Source organism: Geotrypetes seraphini, chromosome 5 (genome assembly GCF_902459505.1).
Source record: "Geotrypetes seraphini chromosome 5, aGeoSer1.1, whole genome shotgun sequence".
Classification (NCBI taxonomy): domain Eukaryota; kingdom Metazoa; phylum Chordata; class Amphibia; order Gymnophiona; family Dermophiidae; genus Geotrypetes; species Geotrypetes seraphini.
The window spans coordinates 175871373-175896714 of NC_047088.1; the positions used below are offsets into that span (position 1 = coordinate 175871373).

A 25342-nucleotide genomic window follows, 5' to 3' on the forward strand; every position below is an offset into this window, starting at 1 on the left:
ATGCCAGACCTCTGGGGGAGGGAAGGGAAACGGAAGGGTAGGTCGGAGATGGCAGATGAATGGTTAGCATGCAGAAAGAAGAAAGAAGGAGACCCTGGCAAGCAAGTTATCAGAAGACAACCAGAGCCTGGGACCAACAAGATTTGAATAATGACCAGACAACAAAAGGTAGAAAAACTAATTTTATTTTCAGTTTTGTGATTACAATATGTCAGATTTGAAACGTGTATCCTGCCAGAGCTGGTGTTAGACTGCAAACGTGAACTAGGATTTAACAGAGAGAGGAAAAGTCTTTTTTGTGTGTTTATTTTGTTTACACCACAGCGCCAGTGTGGTTAAGAGAAGGCAAAAGGGGTGAAGAGGCTATAAAATAAACCCACCAGGATGTTTAAAAAACCCCCACCCAATTGCATAGGAAAATCGAATCAAATCGGAAAACCAATTCAATAGGCTGAATTGAATCGAAATTTTTTTTTCTGAATCGGGCAGCACTATTTAATACCATACAGGCAATCTTGAATGTTGTTCTAAAATGAATTAGCAGCTAATGAAGATCCCTCATAATCTTGCTGCTGTGTTCTGCAGCAATTGCAATTTTCTCTGAAATTTCAAAGCAATACCTTCATACAACAAATTGCAAAATTCCAAATGGGGGTAATAAAATCACTTGTGTTACTATCCAAAAACTAGATAAATTCAAAGTTGGTTGTACCACACTTAGCTGTTGAAGTTTAAAGAAAAAAAAATTTTAACAAGTAAATTAATCTTATCTTCCATATGTTCTCAGTCTTGAATCAGAAATAAAGTCACAGAGATTAATGCATCTCAATGGCCATGACTTTGGTTTTGGAGGTTAAGGTGTACAATATCAGCATCTATGAGACAAACATGGTTTTTTCTTTTACATAGAGCCTTTTGGACCCCTGTTCGTTTACATAGAATTGATAGCTCTAAGTCTAATAGATGCTAGCACTGTCATCTAGAAGCGGGGACATTAGATCATCTTTTATTTTATTGTCCATTCATATTACTATTTTGGAAATCAATTTGACTTCAAATAAATAGGATGTTGGAAAATCCGGTAGCCTTGACATATGATACGATTTTGTTTGGTACTGCAATGAGAACTCGGAGTCAAATCTCGTCAAATAATAACAAACTTTTATTTATATTGACTGGAGTAGCAGTTCAACAAATAACATACAATTGGAAGAATTATGACAGATTAAATTACAACTTTTGGTGGAATTCAGTTTGCCATATATATAAGATGGAGCGTACATTTGCAACACAAAAAGGATATATCAATAAGTTTAAGAAGATTTGGGGACCATTAACAGATTTTTGTAATGATTGATATAATTTTTCCCATAATAAGATACTTGATAAAGGAGGGGGGGGGGTAGGTTTATTCTCTTTATCATAAGTTATAAATAAATTATCATAATAGTTGTTATATTGTGTGCAACTAACAAAATAAGGGGAGGGAAAGGGATTCATAATTGAATAATAGTTGATAAAATTATTAAATTTTATATGATGTCTAAAATTATAGTAAGGATTATATAAGATATGTTGTATGTACAATATGTTATGGAGATATCAAGTGTATACTTATGGTAATTGTATGAATCTTTATGACACACTTGTTGTTATATGAAAAAAAATCAATTAAAAATGTTAAAACAGAAAAAAAGTCACAGAAAAATATACTACCTAAATGGTAAAAATAAATTAAGAGATTGGTAGAGGAGATTCTGGAAGGTATCATTACATATTTGTTAATACTTTAGGTATGCCAAATTTGATTCAGGTATTGTAGTTTGTCTTTATTCCAAGTACCTTTAAATCTTGTACCTACTGCAGATATCAGAGTATCCGCCGAACTATGACAAATGATCGGCCTGAAGAAAACACAAATATTATAGATGGAACCGGAGCTGGAGCTGGAGCTGGAGAAGATGCTGACTATCATCACGGTAATGCAGGTCAGGATATATTGATCTCATGAAGTGTACAAAAAATTTCACTTTTCAATAATCACATTCCAGTGTTACTCTGATTTTCTTCTATTTACTCATGTACTTAGGGGAGAAATTACAAGCTTGTGTTAAAATATGGCATTTTACTACAGCATAATTTACCACGAGAGTCACTAACCTGCAATAACACAGTATCATAGTTTAGCAACTCCTATGATAAAGAAATAATGTAACGCGATGAAATTTGCAAGCTGTGTTATTCTGCTCCCTGCACAGCCTGCATCAGGGAGCCTCTCTTAAAGAGGCTGGTATTGTAAGAAAGTTGTAGTGTCTGGTGTCCATCATAGAATTACCCTCCAAGCACCATATTCTATATATGGTGCCAAAAAATTGGCACCGACTAGAAATGCGGTTAGCAAATTCCATAAAAGGTACACATACCTTAAAGAATCGTGCTAAGCGCCATTGTATGTCATAACTTTTAGGTGCGCCCATGTAAGCCAAGGAAAAACAGGCCTAAATACCTGTGCCTAAATTGTGCGTGGATTGGGCATATTCTATAATAGTACGCATAAATTTTAGCAGTGCCCACAATTTGTGTGCACAACTTAAGGCACCATATACAGAATTTGGGGCAAGTATATAAACTCCTTATATCGGCTTTCTTGAGGGAAAAAAAACCTCGAGCTGGTTATTTTCTTAATGTTAGTATTGATTATTTTGCAAAATGTTTATGCGGTATCACATCTAAATATAACTCAGCCCCGACCCTTGCCAGTTCTTGCTTATTTTCTAAATGTCTCCTAGATGTCACCTACTATCTCATTCTTGGTTAATAGCCATTTTCAGTACTGCTTTCTTTGTGCTTGCTCATGTTCATCCCCATATTTCCTATGTCTGTGAAATTTTTTTCTTTCTTCCTTTTGACAATATGAGGGACTGTTGGAATCTGTATCCAGAAGGAATTCATGCACTTTCAATTTCAATCCCTTTGATCTTGCTTTAATAGAATTTTTTTTCCAAACATACAGTATCTTTAATGAGTTGTCTTTACTTTTTGCCTCATGGCTTCTCTTCACCAATGAAAAATTTGCAAGCCAGCAAATCTATCCCTTTCCTTCATTTGAAAATTTCTCATTAATATATCAAAATCTTCAATGGTTATTTTTTGTTATTTGTTTCATCTGGAACCTTCTTGCTGTTCCTTTGTAGCTTTAGCTCAGTCGAAGTCAGAGCTGAGATCTGATGCCATGAACCTTCAGATGTGACTATGAGAACTTCCCCTGATCTACCTGTATATCTCCTTTTAGCTTACTGTAGTTCGGCCATTACAGCAACAATTTTTGGCACAGGGTCTTACACAAAGACTCCTTCTGGAGCCCTGAAATCTAGACTCTAATTCTAGTTGTCATTCTAATTCTAGTTGTCATTATTGTACCCTGATTATAACTCCCTTTCCTCCAGGGACAGAGAATGTTGCTTTTGCAGTATCCCTGGCCCACTTGGGAAGCAGAGGTCTTTAACCAGGACTTGAACACAAGAAGAAAGTGTCATAGCTGAAACTCAATAGACCCTGGTCATGAGGACCAAGATGCCCCCTTTCCCCACGGGTCCAGTGCATCCCCCTGTCCGGCACCTCCTCCCCTGCCGTCAGCTACTTACCCGCCTGCTGGTTCTCCAAGCTACAGCATCAAAGACTGCTAAAAGCCAGCAGGATCTGTCTTCTGCTGTGTCCCACCCACAGGAAGTTGTATCAGAGTGGTGGGACGCAGCAGAAGATAGGTCTTACTGGCCAGAGAGGCAGCCTTTAGCGCTGTCTTTGACAATGTAGATGTAGAGGACCCGGCGGGCGGATAAGTAGCTGAGCAAGAAGGGGCAGGGAGTTGCCAGATCTTGGTGCACAGAAGGGAGGGTTTTTAGCCAGGCTCACATAATGGTAGCTACATCCCTGCAAGAAACTCTGTGTGCCACTAATCTACCAGACTAGTTTGTAACGTTCTAAATATTTTAAAGTCCTTTATCTTATCCCTGGAAGATAAAGTGGATATTTATAATAGATAATGATGGAGAGAATCCATCCATTTCATGAGTGAATATTTTGGTTCGCTTTGGTTTTCTAGTTTCTTGGGTAACACGGTTAGCGAAACATTCTGATATGACCATCGGCATAATTATGTCCATCTGGCTAACCAAATTGGCCAGAATAACCAGACTGGAGGAATTTAAAACCATATGTTTCTTCTTATCGCTTCAGCTTCTTTACTACTAATAATACTTTTAATTAGCCAAGGAAGTAAGGCTTTTTAGGTGTGTTACACATCAGGCAATACCACCAGCCTGTCTGTCCATCCTTCAGTCTACATTTATTTCCTTTCTAAGTAAATTAGACTGAAATGTCAGCAGAGGTGGCCCTAGCTCCCACTGACTATGACCATCATGACCCCAAATTTCAGGTCAGAGACACTACAGTAACAGGAAAAAATTAAAGAGCCTATTGGCCCAAATTGGAGGCCGCATGCCCCCTTCCCTGGGGATGTCTTTGGACTTCCATTCCCAGTTAACATCAGATTGAAATGTAGAAAAGTCATACCCCCTACTGAAACCCTGCCTCATACATGGTAAAACAGTTGGGTTGGGTCAGACTGATTTTCCTTTCCCAGGACCCCAAGTCAACCCTAAGGCTCCAAGGGGTGATGAGGCCAAGAGTGACCTCTGGTTACTCCAGCCCTAGTGGTCATCGTCTTCAAAATTGTGCTGGATGACCCCTAGACCCCTAGACTCATGGCAATACTGCCAGGGAAATCACATTTCTAAATAAGAGCATGCTTTCTTATTTGGAAGTGTGTTATTCAACTCTGCTTAAATAAAATAAAGAAATCAGTGAGCAGGCTGTTAGCAACAGAATGTAGCCAGTTCAGGGCTCCTTAGCTGTAGTGCTGAGGCTTCACTACTAGGGGTCATTTGGCACATTTTGTATAATAGCCTCCAGGAAAGATTGATTGGAATCAGTTTTGCCCGCCTTGTCCTCGATCAATGGTTCTTAAACCTGTCCTGGGGGACTCCCAGTCATTTGAATTCTTGAGATATTTCTAATGAATGTGCCTACTTTATAGGCAAATCTCACTCATGCATACTCATTAGAGATGTCTTGAAAACCTGACTGGCTGTGAGTCACCTAGGACAGGTTTAAGAACCACTGCGCTATACTCTTAGGGGAAAATCAGGATCCCAGAAGGCACTGGGAGGTCGGGCCTATCCAACCATCAATCATGTAAAGGGCAGGGCTTTGGGAGAGGAGAGAGAGAAGATTTTTCTACATTCTAGTCCTGTGGGTAGGGAGGGGAGAGGCTATTCATTGGATCAGCAGGGATCAGAGGTGATCTAGGGAGAAGATTTTAAGTGCTCTTTTTCTCAAAGATTGTAGTTCTCGCCCTTCTTTCCTAACTTGTTTTTAAGATACTTTTTAGCTCTGTACACCGCCTAGAAATTTGATTAAGCGGAATAAAAATTTTTTTTTATAAACTTGAAACTTGGACCTTTACTTTTTTTCTACCACCTTGTGCAATATTGAGAGCTTGTGCTTTTGAGCTTGTTTTCTTTTACTGTGCATGCACAGATGCAGATTTTTAAATATTAATTTAAATACTAATTTCTTGAAAAACCCAGTATTTTTCAGAGTTCAACTAACTTTTACCCTTATAAGGATGTTGATTCCAGATTAATAAAGGATTATAAACTACACAAGAGCAGAAAATATCTTCAATTATTTTCTTTTTTATTTAATAAAATGTGATTTCGTACGCTAGCTTGTAAATTGAATGCTATGAGATATGGCACAATATAATTTGTTAGGTTCAGCATCCTAAGACAAGTGTGTTTATGTTCATTGAAATTGATATGTCTTAAATGAAAAGTGGTTTACAGTATCCAATAACAGGAACATGAAAGGAATGCTTCAAATGTTGTAGGAAAAGAAGAGTCCGTAATAAAAAAAAAACCAGGCAGTCAGCAGAGATACAAAGCCAACAAAACAAGCAGAGGCAAAGTATGAGCAGGCACAAGATCCTTTTAAGCAGCAATCAAACCACACACCATCCAGGCTTTGGTGCAATTACTGCACCAGTCTGAGCTAATTGCCTTAGTAAAAGGGGGTTTAGAGCAGGAGATCTCAATCTAGTCTTTGGGACACACCAAAGGTTTTCAAGAATGTGCATGAGGTAAATTTGCATGCACTGCCTCTATTGTATGCAGATCTGCTTTATGCATATTCATAAACCTGACTGGCTTAGTGTGTCCCAAGGACTGGGCTGAGAACCGCTGATTTCTAGTGTTGCAGTGGCCGTCTGTAGGCCATAGAGTTGGATTCCATAGAGTATGCAGTCCAGAAACACAAAATCTCTCTAATTCTATGTTAGTACATAAACCTAAGCACCATTTGCAAGCTAAGATTAGAGAGTAATATCACTTAGGTACATGAGTGTAACATTCATACACATAAGTGCCGGTTGGATGATACGTGGTATTCTACAGGCTTAGCATGCAACTGTGGGGAGGGGAGATGATGCACTAATGTGTGTAACATATAGAATGCTATAAGTTACACATTAAAGTGCAACGCTTGTGCACTCAGCATTTACTCCTGCCATAAGTGATAGTGCCTAAATGATGGCACACAAATGGTGACTTACACACTTAAATGCCATTTATACAGTAGAATTTGTGCTCTGTGCCCTGCATTTTAGCACCAAAATTTGGGTGACCTTAAGAGAAATGCTCCTAAAATGCTAAGGACAGCAGTAGGACATAGAGGCATGCTCAAAGAAAAAGCATTCTTCTTTCCTATACCAAAGTTATTTGGCACATACTCACTTAAGTAAAATAAATAAATGGTTGCAGATTGATGGTTTTCAGCTTACAGGCTACAGCAATAGTTATGCTAGAAATCCTGGCATCTGATGTGTTTGCTCTTTGCCACAGATTTCCGGAGAGACAGCACCCTGCCTCACTCTGCCTCCAGATCCAGGCTTAGTCTGCTGCTGCAGTCTCCACCCGTGAAATTTCTTGCAAGCCCAGAGTTCTTCACAGTGCTGCATTCAAACCCTGTGAGTACCACATGGGTCACCCCCTTTCTGAAGGTTGTTGAAAAGACACCTGAAGTGGAGAAATGGCGACAGGCTGAGGAGTTTATATTTTTCTTATTGCTTTGCTCAGTTTACTGTTTGAGATGGGCACCTGAATCCCAGTTTCTGGTGTAGGCAGAAGACGAGGTTTTCTTGCTCGGCACAACTGCATGTGGAACACAAAACAGTGATCTATAAAAATTGCAAGAAACAATCTGATACAATCACCTGGGAATGTATTCTTCTGTCTTTGTCAGCTGGTGTTTTGGGGACCCAAGACTAGAGTCCAGAAACCCCCATCTGTCCAGTAATAGTGGAATAATGAGATATGTAAGACTTCAAAGTCAGTCTCAATTAAGAGTTTGTTTTGACTCTGACTTGCAGTAACCAGTTTCTCCATGACCTGCAAATAAGAACATAAGAATAGCCTTACTGGGTCAGATTAATGATCCATCCAGCTCAGTATCCCGTCTTCATGGAGGCCAATCCAAGTCACAAGTACCTGGCAAAACCCCAAATAGCAGCAGCATTCCATGCCACTAATGCAGGGCAAGCAGTGACTTCCTCCATGTGTGTTTCAACAGCAGACTATAGACCTTTTCTCCAGGAACTTGTCCAAATCTTTTAAAAAACCAGCTACATTAACCGCTCTTCCCACATCCTCTGGCAACGCATTCCAGAGCTTAACTATTCTCTGAGTGAAAAAATATTTCCTCCTATTGGTTTTAAAAGTATTACTCTATAACTTCATTGAGTGTCCCCTAGTCTTTATAAATATTGATGCAGTAAAAAAATCGATCCACTTGTACCCATTCTACACCACTCAGGATTTTGTAGACTTCAGTCATATCTCCCCTCAGCCGTCTCTTTTCCAAGCTGAAGAGCCCTAACCGCTTTAGTAGTTCCTCATACGAGAGGAGTTCCATCCTCTTTATTATCTTGATTGCTCTCCTTTGAACCTTTTCTAATGCTGCTTTATCTTTTTTGAAATAAGGAGACCAGAATTGAACGCAGTACTCAAGATGAGATTGCACCATTGAGCGATACAGAGGCATTATAAATTTCTTAGTCTTGTTTACCATCCCTTTTTCTAATAATTCCTAGCATCTTGTTTGTTTTTTTGGCCACCGCCGCACATTGGGCAGAAGGTTTCAGCGTAATGTCCATGATGACACCAAGATATTTTTCTTGAGCGCTGACCCCCAAGGTGGACCCTAGCATCTGGTAACTATGATTCGGATTATTCTTCCTATTGTGCATCACTTTGCATTTGTCCACATTAAATTTCATCTGCCACTTGGATGCCAAGTCTTCCAATTTCCTAAGGTCTTCCTGTCGTTTTTCACAGTCCGCTCTACATCAGTTAATGGAAGACTTTTTCATTGGTAGAAAGTTAATTGGTTTTCACAATAATACAGAACTAAAATTATCAAAATATTGGGGGTTCTTTTACTAAGTAAGGCACGCTAGCCATTTTAACGTGCGCTAAACGCTAACATGTCCATTATAGTCTATGGATGCGTTAGCGTTTAGCGCACGCTAAAACGGCTAGCGTGACTTAGTAAAAAGACCTCATTATTAGCAGGGCACATGAAAGAAAAAGATTACATAATGTAATGGTCAAAATCCTCCTCGAAATATGTAGTAACCTTTATTTGTTAGCATTACAGTACATTGTGATTTTTTATTTTTTTTTTCTTCTGTCTAAAGTGGTGCTTGATATTTGCTTTTGGTTCAGACTTCTGTGCTTCCCTGATTGCTCAGTGCCGCTCTTAAACTGGAACAAAATTACCTACCAAGCTCAGAAGCCCAAGTTTCCATTGAGTTTATTTCGCTATTAAGTTTCACCTTGTAAGTTTACAAAGAAATAGTGAAGGCTGTAAAGTATCTTATTGATGGTTGTCATGCTACATGCTGAGCTTTTTGTCCACAAGAGAGCATTTTTGGTTCAGAGATCACGCCTGCTTGTATCGGAAGCAGAGGGAGTAAATTAATAAGGACGTTTTTGTGTCTGAAGCATTTTATGCATGCAAAGCATGTTTATGTGTGGAAAATGGCACTTATAAAATTGAACTCAGAATACTTGTGTATAATTGTAGACACTCAGAAATGTAGCACACACTCTCACATCATATACACATGGGTATTTTCTGGGGGCAGAGTTGCAATACATATATATATATTATTTAAATAAATAAATGTACATATACCCATGAAGGATAATCTTATAACAGCTCACCTAGCTATGGAGGTCAAGAAAATGCATATTTTTTTCAGTCTTTATAAAATGCTAGAGGTGAACCAGCAGAAATCATGGCTAGATTGAAGCTGCAGACGTTCGTGGTTGTTAATCACAAGAATACTTATTATGTCTGTATGTAAATCACAGCTCTGCCCCAGAACATGCCAACACATAGGTCATATCTTTTTTGAGATAAGGAGACCAGAATTGAACGCAATACTCCAGATGAGGTCGCACCATGGAGCGATAAAAGGGCATTATAACATTCTTAGTCTTGTTAACCATCCCTTTTTGTAATAATTTATAGCATCCTGTTTGCTTTTTTGGCCTCCGCCACACATTGGGCGGAAGGTTTTATTGTATTGTCTACGATAATACCCAGTTCCTTTTCTTGGGCGCTAATCCACAAGGTGGACCCTAGCATAAGGTAACTGTGATTCAGGTTATTCTTCCCAATGTGCATCACTTAGCATTTGTCCACATTAAATTTCATCTGCCATTTGGACGCCCAGTCTTCCAATTTCATGGCATGAATATTAGCTGGACTTTTTTTTCAGCTTCTCTGGAAAAGTATTCTTCGGACCCAGCTCGTTGGATGCAGCCAGCAGGCGTGCTGGTTTCTTCTAACCCAGTTGCACTAGTGGCAGAGGTCCCTTTTCAGGAGCCCTCTCATCCAGCTATGGCTGTGCTCGATTGCATTGTGTCATACGGACAATATGCCACTTTTGTCTCTGGACACTGCTTTTATTTTAGATCCAGCTGATATCCTTGCTGTGACTAGTCCACATGGTCAGCCTGAGAGTTCGGTTTTAGCTGAGGAACCCTCTGTCAGCAGGCTTTTTATGCATGGCTTTGTCCGCCCTTTTCCTACTGGGGTTCTGAAAGAGCAAAAAATATATTGGATTCTCCTTCTTTTTCCATCCCATCCACAGCTGCTTGGTTTGGGTACAGGACAAGAGGATGCCCAGGTTGCTCTTTCTGGCTCTCTCAAGCTATGTTTTAAGCTTTCTCCGCTGACTTCTGCTTTTCAACAGTTTTCCACACCCTAAATTGGATTCTACTATGGCATAGGATGCCCAGTGCACAGACCTCCCTGGTGTGGGAAGAGTAGTGTTTAAGGACTCCCAGGATTGCATAGTAGATATTTTATTTTATTAAAAATTTTTGAAGTGGCTTTTTCAGGCTTCAAGGTGGCGGCAGCCTCCTTTGTGGTGCAGGTCGTCCTCTACGGAAGTAGATGTCTGTCCCCAGCTAGTGCTGGACGGTGTGGATTATGTGGTGGATACACTTTCTGATCTCATTCAAGTTCTTAACGCTTATGCAGTGTCTGCATGCTGGCCTCTTTAGATCTGTCCTTGGGCTGGGGACGCTGCCTCCAAGGTCACATTAAGTAGACTTCCTTTCAAGAGTGAGTATCTTATTGGGACAGGTCTGGATGACTTCATGGCCGATGTTGCTAATCGGCTCCCTACATCTCCCCCTGTGAACAAGTCTTGCCGGACTTTGGGAGGGGACGGTAGTAATTTTCGTCCCTCCTGCCATTTTCAGCACACATCCTCAAGCCCTTTCTCCCAGAGAATTTCTCAGGGATACAGCATCTGTGACAACAATTCCAATTCCAGGCGTCCTCTGACATCTGGATCTCGGGCAGCTAATGCTCTTAAACTACCCTCTAGAGGGCCGTCTAGCTCAGTTTTACTAGGAATGGACTTGCCTGTCCTCGGATATTTGGATGCTGGATTTCTGGACTTGCTGGCAGGTCAGCCAGGAAAGGAATTAAAGGTCCGCACTACTTTGCAGCGTCTCTTCAACATCCGAGCACTAATGCCCCTGCCAGAATAAAGATCAGGCTTCAGCAGATACTCTTTCTACTTCATCATGCCAAAGTATGATTGGAGGACTGGAGGCTCGTTCTGGATCTCATGTCAGTCACTTGCTTCCTGCACATTCCTTAATTCCGAATGGAAGCTGTGGTTAAAGCTGTAACCTACTTGGCAGACACAGGTAAATGTAAGGAGTAATTTGGGAACATATTGCATTGCACAGTGGTACGTTACTCTGAATTACCAGATCAAGTGTGTTACCTCTTTGTTTATTCCAGGTGAAATAAATACAGTATTATAGTCAGTTTGCTTATTTATTTAAATTTATTACCTGCCTAGCTATGATGTAAACATCTAACAGGTCAACAATGGCAGAAATCATTTGTTGTCTTCCACATTCTCTCTGGCACTTAGGTATAAACAGTATATAAATTTTAAAAATAAGTAAATGTGTTATTTTAGTCTTGTAAATCATTTTGATTATTATTTAGGAGGAGCAGTATAGCAGAATTAAAAATAAACAATGAAACACACACATGACACCACCAATAATTGAAACACTGATGTCACAAAATACATATCAAAATAACTTAGAAAAATTAAAAGCTTCGCTAAAAAGACTTGGTCACCACATACCATGTTACCACAAACCCATAACTCAGAAAAATTAAAAGCTTCTCTAAAAAGACTTGGACTGGTCACCACATACTTGGTCACCAAGTTTCTTTCAGTATATGTAACACAACTGGAGTATAGGAGGCAGTGTGAGTACAGATGCCATCTCCTTCGTGAGGGGGTAAAACCATGTCTGACCATGCCTTCCCCAGATCCCCTGTGATAGTTTATTTGCAAAAACACAAACATCCAACTTCTGGGATTTGTTTCAGAAATTGACTTTATCTGAATTTTCTTTGCAGAGTGCCTACCGCATGTTTACAAACAACACGTGTTTGAAGCACATGATCACCAAAGTCCGAAGAGATACCCACCACTTTGAACGCTACCAGCACAATCGGGACCTAGTGGGATTCCTCAACATTTTTTCCAACAAACAACTGGAGTTGCCAAGGGGCTGGGAAATGAAGCATGATCATCAAAGCAAGGTGACAAAAAAAAACATCCCCAAATGTCTTAAATGTTTATTAACTGAAAAGGGTTGAGTTGTTTGATGGGGGAAATCTGTATGCTACATTTCTAAGATGCAAGTTTTTCCTTGCTTTACTACGACTTATAGGTGCCCTTACCTAGAATAGGCTGTGTGGGAGCATTCCCTTATCAACAATATGTACAAAGAGTTTTAGAAGAACTGGGGCCTTCTGACATTGTCATCCTAGTGCAGGGGTGGGCAACCTTTATAAACAGAATCCTCCCAGTATCCTTCCAGTAGCATCCACTCCAGGTCACAATCCCAAATAGTAGCCAGATTCCATGCAATCCCAGGGACAGCAAGCGGCTTTCCCTATTTCTATCTCAATAGCAGACTATGGACTTTGCCTCTAGGAACTTGTCCAAACCTTTTTTAAACCCAGGTATGTTAACCGTGTATACCTTCCATGGTCTTAAAATTCAATGGTCTACCCCTCTTCTGTTAGCTTTAAATATTACTACAGCATGTGGCTAACAAATTGGAGTTTTGCTGGGCAAAGAGCATGCTTCCTATTTATCATTTAGTTTTGATTAGGATAAACTAGGCAACCCATTTAAAATTACCATATTCCTTAGTGTCCCAGCCATACCAGTCTGGACAAGTGGGATTGTATTCCTTTTCCTATCAACAAGTAGAAGCAGAGAGCTGAAATTTCCAGTGATATCTCTGGGATACAGACTGGTGCTCTGCTGAAACTTTCCAGTTTGCCACTGCCAAAGCAGCATAAGGTCCTTGCCACTGCAGCATAATTAAATTCCACAATTGAACTCTAACCTAAACTAGAAACACAATGAAAGAAAACAGAAAGCCCATGCAGTCTCTGGGCTGCAGTCTACTAGGGCAGACCCTAGTCTGGTGTGGCTAGACTAAAGAAACAAAAAATAAAGGGTATGACTAAATATCACTTTCCTTAGCATCCCTGCCACAGCAGTTTGAACAAGTGGAAAGTACCAAAGCGGAATGGCACTGAGAGGGGGAAGACAAAGTCCCCTGGATATCTGCCCTGGCAAAAGGCCTAGCAGTCTCTGGCTAGAGCATCAAGTCAGTAATGTTTCACAAAGGAGTGAAGAGATGACAAAATAGATGTTTTGTAAATTGACTTTGGGCAAAAACAGGTAAAATCTAGGCATTTACATCAGCTCTATGGCTAACTCATGCCTAAAGACACGAACTTATATACCTAGTTTTGTTGTTGTTCTGTAAAGGAAGGAGGCGCCCACTTACCTTTATAGAATAGGCTGCAAATAGGCGCTCCTTTTTAGAATTGCCTTCCTTGTTTTTTTTAGGGGGGGCTAGGGAAGGGGAGATGCTGGGCTTGGGGTGATATAATTGGGAAGGAAAGGTGATATGCTGAATACCTTGGTAAAGGGGAGGGAAGATGCTGGACACTGGAGCAGTGTGGTGAGGAAGGGAAATTTTGATCATGGCAAGGGGGATAGGGAAAGGAAAGGGGAGATACTCTAGGGTTTGGAAGTAAAGAGGAGAGAATTCTGGTCATGTGAGAGGAGGTAGAGAAGGAGAGATCAGGACTATGGTAGTGGGGCCTTGAGCATCCCCTGGGTGGAAACACAACTGAAGCTTTGCCTAAGGTGACAAATACATTGAGCTCCCCTGGAGATGGGTGGCAGGGCATTAAACCTTTCATTCCACTGTACAGTTTCTTGGACAGAAGGCCAAGAAGAGATCCTTGTAAACTTGTGACAGACCTTTGCCAAAAAGACTGGGAAGCATTCCATTTTCTTGCTGCTGCATGCCCTCTAACGTTACAATAACTTTGTTAAGGAATTGTTTTCTCTTTCTCTCTTTTTCCAGCCCTTTTTTGTTGATCATAATTCTCGAAGCACAACCTTCATTGACCCCCGGCTTCCTCTGCAGAGCATTAGGCCCACAAGTGCACTGGTCCACCGGCAGCATTTGACCAGACAGCGAAGCCACAGTGCAGGCGAGGTTAGTCCACTTAGCAACCAAGAACATCCATCTTTGAGCTGATGACGATAGCAGTATACCTCAGACTGACCTACGTCGCTTTTAGAAAAGTCAGAAAAATTGCCTTATTCGACAGATATATCACCTAAACATTAACTACACCAAACACTAATTCCATTTCTTTTTTTCCTAATATCACCTAAACATTAACTACACCAAACACTAATTCCATTTCTTTTTTTCCTAATATGCCCCTCTGGAATTCTTAACAAACTGTATTTTGTAATTCGCTACTTCTTTCTAAAAGAGCCCCTCTGAAATTCTAAACAAACGGTATATTGTAATTCGCTACTTTTTAAGATTCTGCATACTGTAATTCCACTGACTATCTGCATATTGTAACTCGCTGATTGTCCAGCTCTCTTCAATGTAAACCGCCTAGAAGACGCACGATTATGGCGGTATAGAAGAATAAAGTTATTATTATTTAGAATGAATCGGAGAGGGAGATGGAAAATACTGAAACTACAGTGTCGCACATAGAAGAACATAAGTGGTGTCTGAGTGGTAGCTTGTCTTAGATTGGGAGTAGGGGGGGAATTAATGCCTAAAATGGACAGCTGCTTTAAAACAAAAGAAAATTAAAGTTTAAATTTCTTCTGCTTTTTGGATGATACTTTGTCTCTCACCAACATTAGTACTGTACCTGAAGAGGCTTTATTTGCTGATATACAAGTAATCTTGTGAGCATAAGGAGAGAGGCAGACTGGGCCATGAAGGGTTGCCAGTATTTTAAAGCTCTGATGGGAAGGGGTATAGTACTTTTGTTTTTTTTTTGGGGGGGGTTGTTTTATTTTGTTTTTACAAAAGATTGAGGGACACATCTTAATCTGTCATTTGAAGTGCATGGGACTAGACAGAATTACTTAGAGAAAGCTATGCAAAAAAGGGTGGTTGTTTAGCTCAGCGTATGGGCCATTTCTCTAGTGAGGCACAGTTGGCAATACTGGCAATATTGGCTTCAATAAACCTGTTGCTTAGTTTCTTACAGGTTAATACTCAACTGACCACTGCAGTCAAATTAGACCTGGTTGTTCAGAACTGGGCTATGTTCAGGCACAGAGAGGAAAGGTGGGAGGCTAGGCATGCCATTAACAAAGTAAACCATACCTGGCATTATGTTACTTAACAGTTAATGAAGATGTAGATTTAGAGACTTTTATAACATTACTAGCTGATGCCCCGGCGTTGCACGGGTATTTAATTATAGCAATAACACTGTAAATGGATTCAAATAAAGATACTTTATAGTGGTGAATGAAATTATTTTTTTACAGCTTTATAAAAAGTACAATATTCAAATTATAATGTGAAATATTTGGCAAAATGAATACAATACAACTAACGCAAAACTTGATTATAAACAACATTTTTAGTTTCACCTCCAGGAGCAAGAACATATAAATTCTTGGGTGAACCCACCCTTGAGCAAGCAACATAGAGTTGACCATGGGAAAAACAGGGGGATCTTAAATCCACTCCACAGTATGCAATAGTCTGTCCCTGTGATTTGTTGATTGTGATAGAGAATGCAAGTCTCACTGGAATTTGCAATCTCTTAAACTGAAAAGGAAGATGTGTTGCAAGTTTCATTCAAATCGGGCAAGCCGTTTTTGCGTTGGCAGCTTTTTACATTTTTTCCATTGACATGAATGGGTGAAATCTGATTTTCTGTTTGTAGCTCCGCCCACGTGTGCAGGTGGGCCGCGAGACCCCCAGAACATATCACCCCAGGTAGTGAGGGATCTGCATACCAAGTTTTGTTCAAATCGGACAAGCCGTTTTTGCGTTGGCAGCTTTTTACATTTTTTCCATTGACATGAATGGGTGAAATCTGATTTTCTGTTTGTAGCTCCGCCCACGTGTGCAGGTGGGCCGTGAGACCCCCAGAACATATCACCCCAGGTAGTGAGGGATCTGCATACCAAGTTTCGTTCAAATCGGGCAAGCCGTTTTTGCGTTGGCAGCTTTTTACATTTTTTCCATTGACATGAATGGGTGAAATCTGATTTTCTGTTTGTAGCTCCACCCACGTGTGCAGGTGGGCCGCGAGACCCCCAGAACATATCATCCCAGGTAGTGAGGGATCAGCATACCAAGTTTCGTTCAAATCGAGCAAGCCGTTTTTGCGTTGGTAGCTTTTTACATTTTTTCCATTGACATGAATGGGTGAAATCTGATTTTCTGTTTGTAGCTCCGCCAACGTGTGCAGGTGGGCCACGAGACCCCCAGAACATATCACCCCAGGTAGTGAGGGATCTGCATACCAAGTTTCGTTCAAATCGGTCAAGCCGTTATTGCGTGATCGCGGCACATACACACACACACACACATACATACATACACACATACATACCTCCGATTTTATATATATAGATTGTCACCGAACTGTGGTTTATGAATCATGGGGCTGGTGTTGGGCTTTATGTATAAAGTCCCTCCATGTAGATTAAATACAAGGACAAAATTTTTCATTATATTCTATTCAGTGTCACCAAGTATCTAAAAGAGAAAGCAAGCCCTAAACTAGGCATTTGACAAGTACACAAAGAAAGGAAGGTGGATGTACACATATTCCAAAAGCATTACTTTTGAAATGTTTAAATGAGTTTCATAGGCCATATTCCCATTCTGGATTCATTGTTATTGTATAAGATGAATATTAGAAACATATCTGTTATTTCTGAACAGTATCTTTCACTGCATTTCTAGGTAGGAGAGGATTCACGGCATTCAGGACCCCCTGTCCTACCGAGGCCCTCCAGCACATTCAACACAGTCAGTAGGACTCAGTACCAGGATCTGGTTCCAGTGGGTATGTCCATACTGCCAGCTTCCATTCTCTTTCCAGTCTTTTGGACCTTATCTTCTTAAAGAGAATTGAACGTATGAAAGGCAATTTTATAACAAGTCACCTAAGTTGGGAAGACAAATAGGTACCTATGTCAAGCTTATTTTATAAAGACACTTAGGTGCCTATGTGTCTTTATAAAACAGCCTTTCAAAAAAATGCCTTTTTTTAAACCATGGCTTTAATGCAGCTGTGTCAGCTGGATGAACTGTTGCTTCTTTTGTGCAGCACTGCTTCAGATAAATACTCACCCATTGCTTAAAGCCTGTTTAAGATTGTTTAAACCCTGATTTACTGTAATTTTACATATGGGATATAAAGTACAGCTTATTCTGTTAAAACTGTTGAGCAGAAGATTTTGAAAATATGGATTTGCTAAGGGAGATATTCTCTGAAAAATATCTGTTACCTGTTTTAAGCAAATGTCTCTGAGGCCCTAAAAAATATAAAATGTAAAAATTAAAAGTGCAAAAAAATGTGAACTTATTGTAATGCTTAGTCAAAGCATGATTCTATAATTGTCTTGCTTGTTCCCATGACTTACATAAGAACATAAGAAGCGCCATCTCCGGAACATACCCTAGATCCATCAAGTCCGGCGATCCGCACACGCGGAGGCTCCGCAAGGTGTACCCTGGCATAGTTTTGGTCCCCATATCGCTCTACGCTTCTCGTAAAGAGAAGTGCATCTAGCTTACCCTTACCCATGTCACTTCATGCCACTCATAAGGAGATGTACATCTAACTTACCCTTAAATCCTAGAACAGTGGATTCTGCAATTACCTCTTCTGGGAGAGCATTCCAGGTGTCCACCACTCATTGCATGAAGCAGAACTTCCTGATATTTGTCTTGAACTTGTCTCCCGTTAGCTTCAGCCCATGTCCTCTTGTCCGTGCCACATTGGACATTGTAAATAACGTTTTTTCCTGCTCTATTTTGTCGATTTCTTTCAGTATTTTGAATGTCTCGATCATATCCCCTGGTAGTCTCTTAAGTCTTTCCCATTTTTGTAGTATTTTCATTATAAATAAATCGTAATTCTATTACATCCCTTCCGGATTCCATATGCTAGGTGTTCAATCCCAACCCGCAATCTGGGAGTTGCAGAAATCCAACACTTTTCTCTACTGCAGGCATTGGGTTGGATTGTCAACTTCAGGAAGAGCCACTTGATGCCCTCCCAGTCCCTGGAGTATCTGGGTCTTCTCTTTGACACCCGGCATGGTTGTGTGCTTCTTCCTGAGGCACGCAGACAGAAACTTCAGCAGCAGATCAGAGCTCTCCTGGACTGTCTGGCTCCCACAACATGGCATTATCTGCAGGTTCTGGGGTCCATGGCAGCCTCCTTGGAGACAGTCGCCTGGGCCAGAGCGCACATGCTCCCTTTATAGGAGTCCCTCCTCTCTCGGTAGTCTCCTCAGCGTCATCTCCTTCAGATGCCGCTCCCCTGGATGGAGCCAGCTCACAGCAGCTTGAGCTGGTGGCTTCTGGGGGAGGTTCTTTGCCAGGGCAGGTCTCTTTGGATTTCAGAATGGATGACTCTTATGATGAATTCCAGTCTGTCGGGTTGGTGTGCTCACTGTGAGGACCACTCCATTCAGGGTCAGTGGACTCCTTGTCAGAAACGTTGGTTGATCAATCGTATGAAGCTCTGGGCAATTCAGCTGGTGTTACTCGCTGTCCAGCCCCTTCTGGAAGGAAAAGCAGTGTGAGTCTTCTCCGACAATGCCATGATGGTGGTGTACGTAAATTGTCAGGGGAGCACAAGAAGCACTGCCTTGGGACAGGAGGCTTGCATGCTGTTTCGCTGGGCAGAAGCATATCTTCTGTCTCTGTCAGCGGCCCATGTGGCCGGAGTTGACAATGTTCAGGCAGACTTCCTCACCCTGGACCTGGGAGAATGGTCCCTCTCACAGAAGGCATTCTGTCTGATCGTACAGCGCTGGGGTCAGCCCCAGAAGGACTTGATGGCTTCAGCAGAGAACTGGAAGGCCAGGTGCTTTTTCAGTCGACGAACACAGTGTGGAAGCCTAGGGTTAGCTGTCTTGGTTCAGCCCTGGCCAGTTCATGAGCTCCTGTATGTGTTCCCTTCATGGACTCTGGTCGGTCGGATCATCTGCCAGATAGCAACAAATCCCATCTTTGTGTTTCTAGTAGCTCTCGATTGGCTTCATTGCCCATGGTATGTGAATCTTATCCGCCATCAGTGGGATGAGAAACTCCGACTCCCTCTTCATCGCTTTCTTCTCAATCGGGCTGGTGCCTATGGAGAACCCACAGCACTTTGGTCTTATGGCATGGCTCTTGAGTGCTCAGCCTTGATGAAGTGTGGTTATTCAGATAGATGTAGTTATCTTGACTCTTTGCACTCGAAGAAACCCTCTACTATGGCTTCTTATGCCAAGGCCTGGAAGGCTTTCCAGCAGTGGTGTGCTAAGGACTAGGTGCAGCCTGAGAGGGCTCCCATTTCAGTGGTCTTGGATTTTCTTCAGGCTGGCCTAGAAAAGGGTTTAGCAGTGGCCTCTGTTAAAGTTCAGGTTGCAGGACTTTCGTGCTTCAGAGCACGCAGAGGTGCTAGTTCGTTTACTGCTCATCTGGATGTGACCAGGTTTATGAGAGGGGCACGGTTTGCAGCCTCCTTTACATCATCCTTTCCCTTTGTGGAATCTTAACATGGATCTGCAGGGCCTTGGGAAAGCCCCATTTGAACTACTGAAGGATGCTTCTCTCAAGTTTCGCGTTTCAAGTTTTATTAGTTTTAATATACCGACCATCGACGTGCATCTAGCCGGTTTACAATGCTAAAAAATTTAAAGGTTAAAAAAAATATAAATATATATTTATAAAAATTATAAGAGGGGGAAGAGTGAACATTAAGGACAATTTACAAATACAAACTTGGACTTGAGGGTTAAGAGGGGAAGGGGGAGTCAATAAATACATCATTAAAAACAAAGTAAAAGAACAGGGAGGGGGGATATGACATCAGGAGTGAGGGTCGCTTCTTAAAAGCGGTTGATGATAAGTTTTACTAGCTGTTGGAGAGAAAGTATTTAAGGGCTGTGATATGCATCTTCAAATAAGAACGTTTTTAGTTTAGTTTTAAATTTGTCGAGGAAATTTTCGAGCCGGAGTTGAGATGGCATAGCGTTCCATAAAGTTTGAGCAACTATGGAGAAGTTAGTTTTCCTGGTGTAGAAGAATTCTTTGATGGAAGGGATGGTTAATAGATTCTGATATGCTGATCTAAGTGTCTGAGAAGGGCAGAGAGGAATGATAAGTTTATCGAGAAAAGATGGAAGACGGGAAAGTTTGATTTTAAAGACCAGCATTAAGATTTTATAAGTGATACTTTGTGTAATGGGTAGCCAGTGGGCTTCTTTCAGAAGAGGAGTAACATGATCATATTTCTCTACCTTATGAATGAGTTTGATTTCTGTATTTTGGATGAGCTGCAGACGACGTAATTCTTTATGAGGAATTCCATTATATAGAGAATTGCAGTAGTCTAAAGTTAAATCTTTGTCTATAGTTACTCCAAGTAGTTTTATTTTTGATTCCATTTTTACTGGGCATGATTTAATAAAGATTTTTCCTTTAATTATTTCATTATTCCTGATCGGAAAGAGTATGCCACAGGATTTACTAATGTTAAGGGAAAGTTTATTTATGTGGAGCCAATCACTGATTTTGTCCAGTTTGGTATTAATTTCTTGTATTTCGTTTATATTTGAAGATAGTTGAATGACGTCTGCATATGCAAAAATAATAAAGCCGATAGACTGAGCTAGGGTGAGAAGAGGAGCAATGAAAATATTGAATAGTAATGGAGAAAAAATAGAGCCTTGGGGGACACCGTAAATTTGAACAATAGGTGATGAAGTTTTCTCTTTCGAGTGAACTTTAAAGTTACGTTCATTGAAATAGGAGATGAACCATAGGAGGGCTGAGCCTGTGATACCGCAATTCCTGAGACGATCAATAAGAAGATGGTGATCGACAGTGTCGAAGGCTGCGGACAAGTCGAGAGAGATGAGAAGGACAGATTTCCGATGGTCAAGGAAGTAGTTTATAGTAGTGGTGAGACCGAGTAAGGATAATTCAGTAGAATAATTAGAGCGGAAATCTGTTTGGTGAGGGTGAAGCGTGTTGGATTTGTCAATTCTGTAAGCTGGTTATGTACTATTTTTTCTGTGAGTTTAGCAATGAGGGGAAGGTTAGCAATGGGACGAAAGTTTGCTGGTTGTGTGTTGTCAAGATTTTGGTTTTTCAGTTTCAGGAAAACTAAAGCAGATTTCCAGGCTTTTGGGACAGAATTAGAAGTGAGACTTTTAGTTATCATTTCTAGTATGAATGGGCCGAAGATAGAAAATAATTTTTTTAGAATTGAGGGAGGGATGCTTTCTATTGGGTTATTAGGGGCATTTATTGTTTGAAAGACTTATTTGGAGGTCTGCTAAAGATGGGAGTCTAAAGTTAGAAAAAGTACTGAAAGGTAGAAAATTTGTCTGGTTGGAAGGATCCGGGGGTTGTATGAGTGTAGATTGTCCTATGTTCAATCTGATATCCTTAATTTTCTTGTCGAAAAAATTTGCAAGTTCTGAGGCTGGTGGTTGTGTAAGTGAAGGGGGAGGTTTCTTGTTTGAATAGGGAGATAGGGATCGTACTATACTGAAGAGTGCTGAAGATTTATGAGCTGTAGTTATGTATTTTGAATAGTACTCTTTTTTGGCTTGTTGTATAGCGGTTTTATATTGAGTGGCATGTTCTTTGTATTGATGGAGAGAGTTGTTAGACCGTGTTTGCCGCCATTTATGTTCGGTGGTGCGGAGTTGTCGGTGGAGGAGACTGAGATTTTCATTGTACCATGGTTTCTTTTTAGATTGTAATTTGGATGTTTTTTCCTGAGGGGGAGCAAGAAGGTCTATGAGGGATTGTGTTGTAATTTTCCAGAGAGAAGATTGTTCTTCTAATGTAAGATTAGTGAAATCTTGTAGGTTCAAATTAAAAGAATTTTGAATGGTGGAGGCTGTAATTTTATTGAGATCTCTAGAAATATAAGTGCTCTGTGAAGTAGTAGATGGTTGAGTAAGAGAATTTAGTTGAAAATTGATAAGAACATGATCTGACCATGGGAGGGAGTAAGTTTGGAAATTTTGAAAGATATGGCTAATTGCTTTTGGGCTAAGTATCATATCAATAGTATGTCCTGCAGAATGAGTGGGAGATGAGAGTAGTGGAGTCAGGGAGAGATCTGAAATTAAGATTAGAAGTTCTGATGTGTTAGGGTGATTAGGGAAATTGAAGTGTATATTAAAGTCTCCGAGGATTATAGGGTTAGGGTGGGAAATACTGATCACCATTGTCTTGGCACAGTATATTTCAGAGCTTCAGGCTCTTTCATGCAGGGAACCCTTTCTCCATATTACGGACGCAGGAGTTGTCCTCCATACTGTATCTTCCTTTCTACTGAAGGTGGAATCTGTCTTCTATATCAACCAGGAGGTTTGTTTGCCAACGTTTTATTTCAAAGGTTTGGAATGCAAAGATCAGATCTTGCACAAGTTGAATGTCAGGAGAGTCTTGCTCCACTATTTGAAGAGGACTAATAATTTCCGTGCTGTCTGATCACATTTTTTCTTGACTACTGCGCCTCACTGTGGTTGGCCAGCGTCCAAGACCTTGATCGCTCAATGGATTAGAATAGCCATTTCTGCAACTTACATCGCCCTTGGCAAGCAGCTGCTGATTTCTCTTAAAGCCCACTCAACTAGAAGTGTTGCTGCGTTGTGAGTAGAGTATTGTGCGATTCATCCAGATGAAATTTGCAGGGCGGCTATTTGGTCCTTTCTTCATACTTTTACCTGGTTTTACCAAGTAGAAGTGGTGGCTTGTTCTAATGCTGCTTTTGGGACCTCGGTTTTGAAGGCAGGCGCTTCTTTCCCTCCCTAGCTGCTACCATTGTTTTGGTACATCACCTAGCATATGGAATCTAGAAGGGATGTAACAGAATGGAAGATTTAGGTTTTTACCTTTGATAATCTTTCTGGTAGTGCCTGTAGGATTCCATACATCCCGCTCTCTCTGTGTATACTCATTGGTTTGGAATAGCCTGCTTCTTTCTGCCTCAGTTATTCTCTTTAAAGGCTTGAAGATTTTCCAGCCAGTTGCCAGATCTTTTGGGGAGTTTCCTGTGAGTATGCGCTTTGCCGAGGCTCTTTCATTGGGTGCTTTTTGCATACAGCAGGTTAGTTCTACGTTGTTCCTCAATGTTTTTCTGAGTTGCCTTTGTGCCTGTTTATTACTTGTTCATGTTTTGCAGAGCAGACCAGTTCAAGAATTGTTTATGTTGCTAGGAATCTTCCCCTGTACCTCCTCTTGTCCTGGATTGTTTAGGTATGTTGCTTTGATTTGGGACTCAACTGGATATGGTTCTAGCTCACAGTCTAAGGGGGAGGAGCAAGTGCTCAGAAAAGTGTTGGATTTCTGCAACTCCTGGATTGCGGGTTGGGATTGAACACCTAGCATATGGAATCCTACAGGAACTAACAGAAAGAAGATTATCAAAGGTTAAAATCAAATCTTACATTGTACTTAAGTGTACATTTACACTTTCTCGGAAGCAGATGTAAATGGAAGTACATAGGTGGTTATTTTACTTCATGATTCTTCTTGTGCTGTGCCCAAACTAAACCCTTGAATATATACCATATATACTTGAATAAAAGTCCATCCAAATATAAACCAAGGTAAACTTTTCCCCCCAAAAAAGGGGAAAGAAAGGTCGACTCGAATATAAACAAAACTCACTTCATTCTCGCAAGGTTACTGCGGGAGTGATTGACCTAGTGCAGGGGTAGGCAATTCCAGTCCTCGAAAGCCGGAGCCAGGTCAGGTTTTCAGGATATTAACAATAAATATGCATGAGATAAATTTGCATCTCAAGGAGGCAGTGCATGCAAATCCATCTCTTACATATTCATTGTGGGTATCCTGAAAACCTGACCTGGCTCCGGCTCTCGAGGACCGGAATTGCCTACCCATGACTTAGTGGTTAGAGCAGCTGCCTCCGCACCCTGAGGTTTTGAGTTCAATCCTAGCCTGCTCCTTGTTACTTATTCCCTTCATTGCCTCAGATACAATAGTTAGATTGTGAGCCTGCAGGGGGACAGATAGGGGAAATACTTAAGAGTACCTGATTACTATTCAATGTATTATAACTATTCGGGGTGAATCTTTTCATGAAAATGCAGTAAATAAACATAGCAACCACTGTGGGATCTCACGTCAGCCATTTTGAGTAGGAGGATCACTCTTGCTTGGCTCACCACTGGACCAGTAGGGCTTAATGAGAGGCCTCCAATGGGTCTGAGACGGGGAAGACTCAAATATAAGCTGAGACCCCCATTTTTGGGCCACTTTTTGGCCCCAAAATCTAGGTTTATATTTGAGTATAATCAGTATACACAGAGGTCAATTAAAAAGCATTTACTTGTATGTATGAACCCTGTGGCATAATTTTATAATAGGCCTTTTATGGACATAAAAAAGTATTTACATGTGAAAAATCCTTTATAAAATTACCCCATTGAAAATAAGGGGTTAATATTCAAAGTGATTTAACTGACAAGAAATAATTCCTAGCCACTTAAATTGTTTGTATATGACTATCTGCTAATATTCAGTGGTAGTTATCTGGTAGTTATCACCACAGATCACTAATCTGAAAGCTGGCTATTTTGTGGTAGACTGGGGGTTGAGTCAGCACTTACCTAAATTAAGTAGCCAAATCAGACTGCATGAAAGTCAGTCCTAGCTTTATGCAGAGTTCTCAGAAGTAAAACAAATCAAAATGTGATATAAAGCTTTGGTTAACTGATAGGGAAAATTTTTTTTTTACATTCCACCAGGAAAAAATGTGTTGTTATATTACTGATGCAACTATTTGTTTCCCTATCCTTATTAGAGTTAAACTATTAACAAGCTATAAGTATATTTTCTCTTTATTCTTACAGCCTATAATGATAAGATTGCTGCATTCCTGCGCCAGCCCAACATCTTTGAAATCCTCCAGGAGCGTCAGCCAGATGTGATCAGGAATCACTCACTCAGGTAAAACTATTTTAGCGCTCGACTTTTTGTGTTTGATTGGCCCAGCCTTGTACTAACAAAGGACTTGTTATTTGTGG

General features: G+C 40.6%; 1 protein-coding gene across 9 annotated transcripts in view; it reads left to right on the plus strand.

The window, feature by feature from the left end:
• Positions 1–25342, plus strand: part of HECW2 (HECT, C2 and WW domain containing E3 ubiquitin protein ligase 2) — a 487554-nt gene that overhangs the window by 386953 nt on the left and 75259 nt on the right. For 8 of the 9 annotated variants that reach the window (XM_033946090.1, XM_033946087.1, XM_033946088.1 and 5 more), the window contains 6 exons: positions 1867–1988; positions 6960–7084; positions 12085–12270; positions 14127–14261; positions 17013–17115; positions 25169–25265. In XM_033946090.1, coding sequence (XP_033801981.1) covers positions 1867–1988; positions 6960–7084; positions 12085–12270; positions 14127–14261; positions 17013–17115; positions 25169–25265 — 768 coding nt within the window. The remainder of the gene's footprint in view (positions 1–1866; positions 1989–6959; positions 7085–12084; positions 12271–14126; positions 14262–17012; positions 17116–25168; positions 25266–25342) is intronic. The other variant, XM_033946093.1, reaches the window with a different exon arrangement.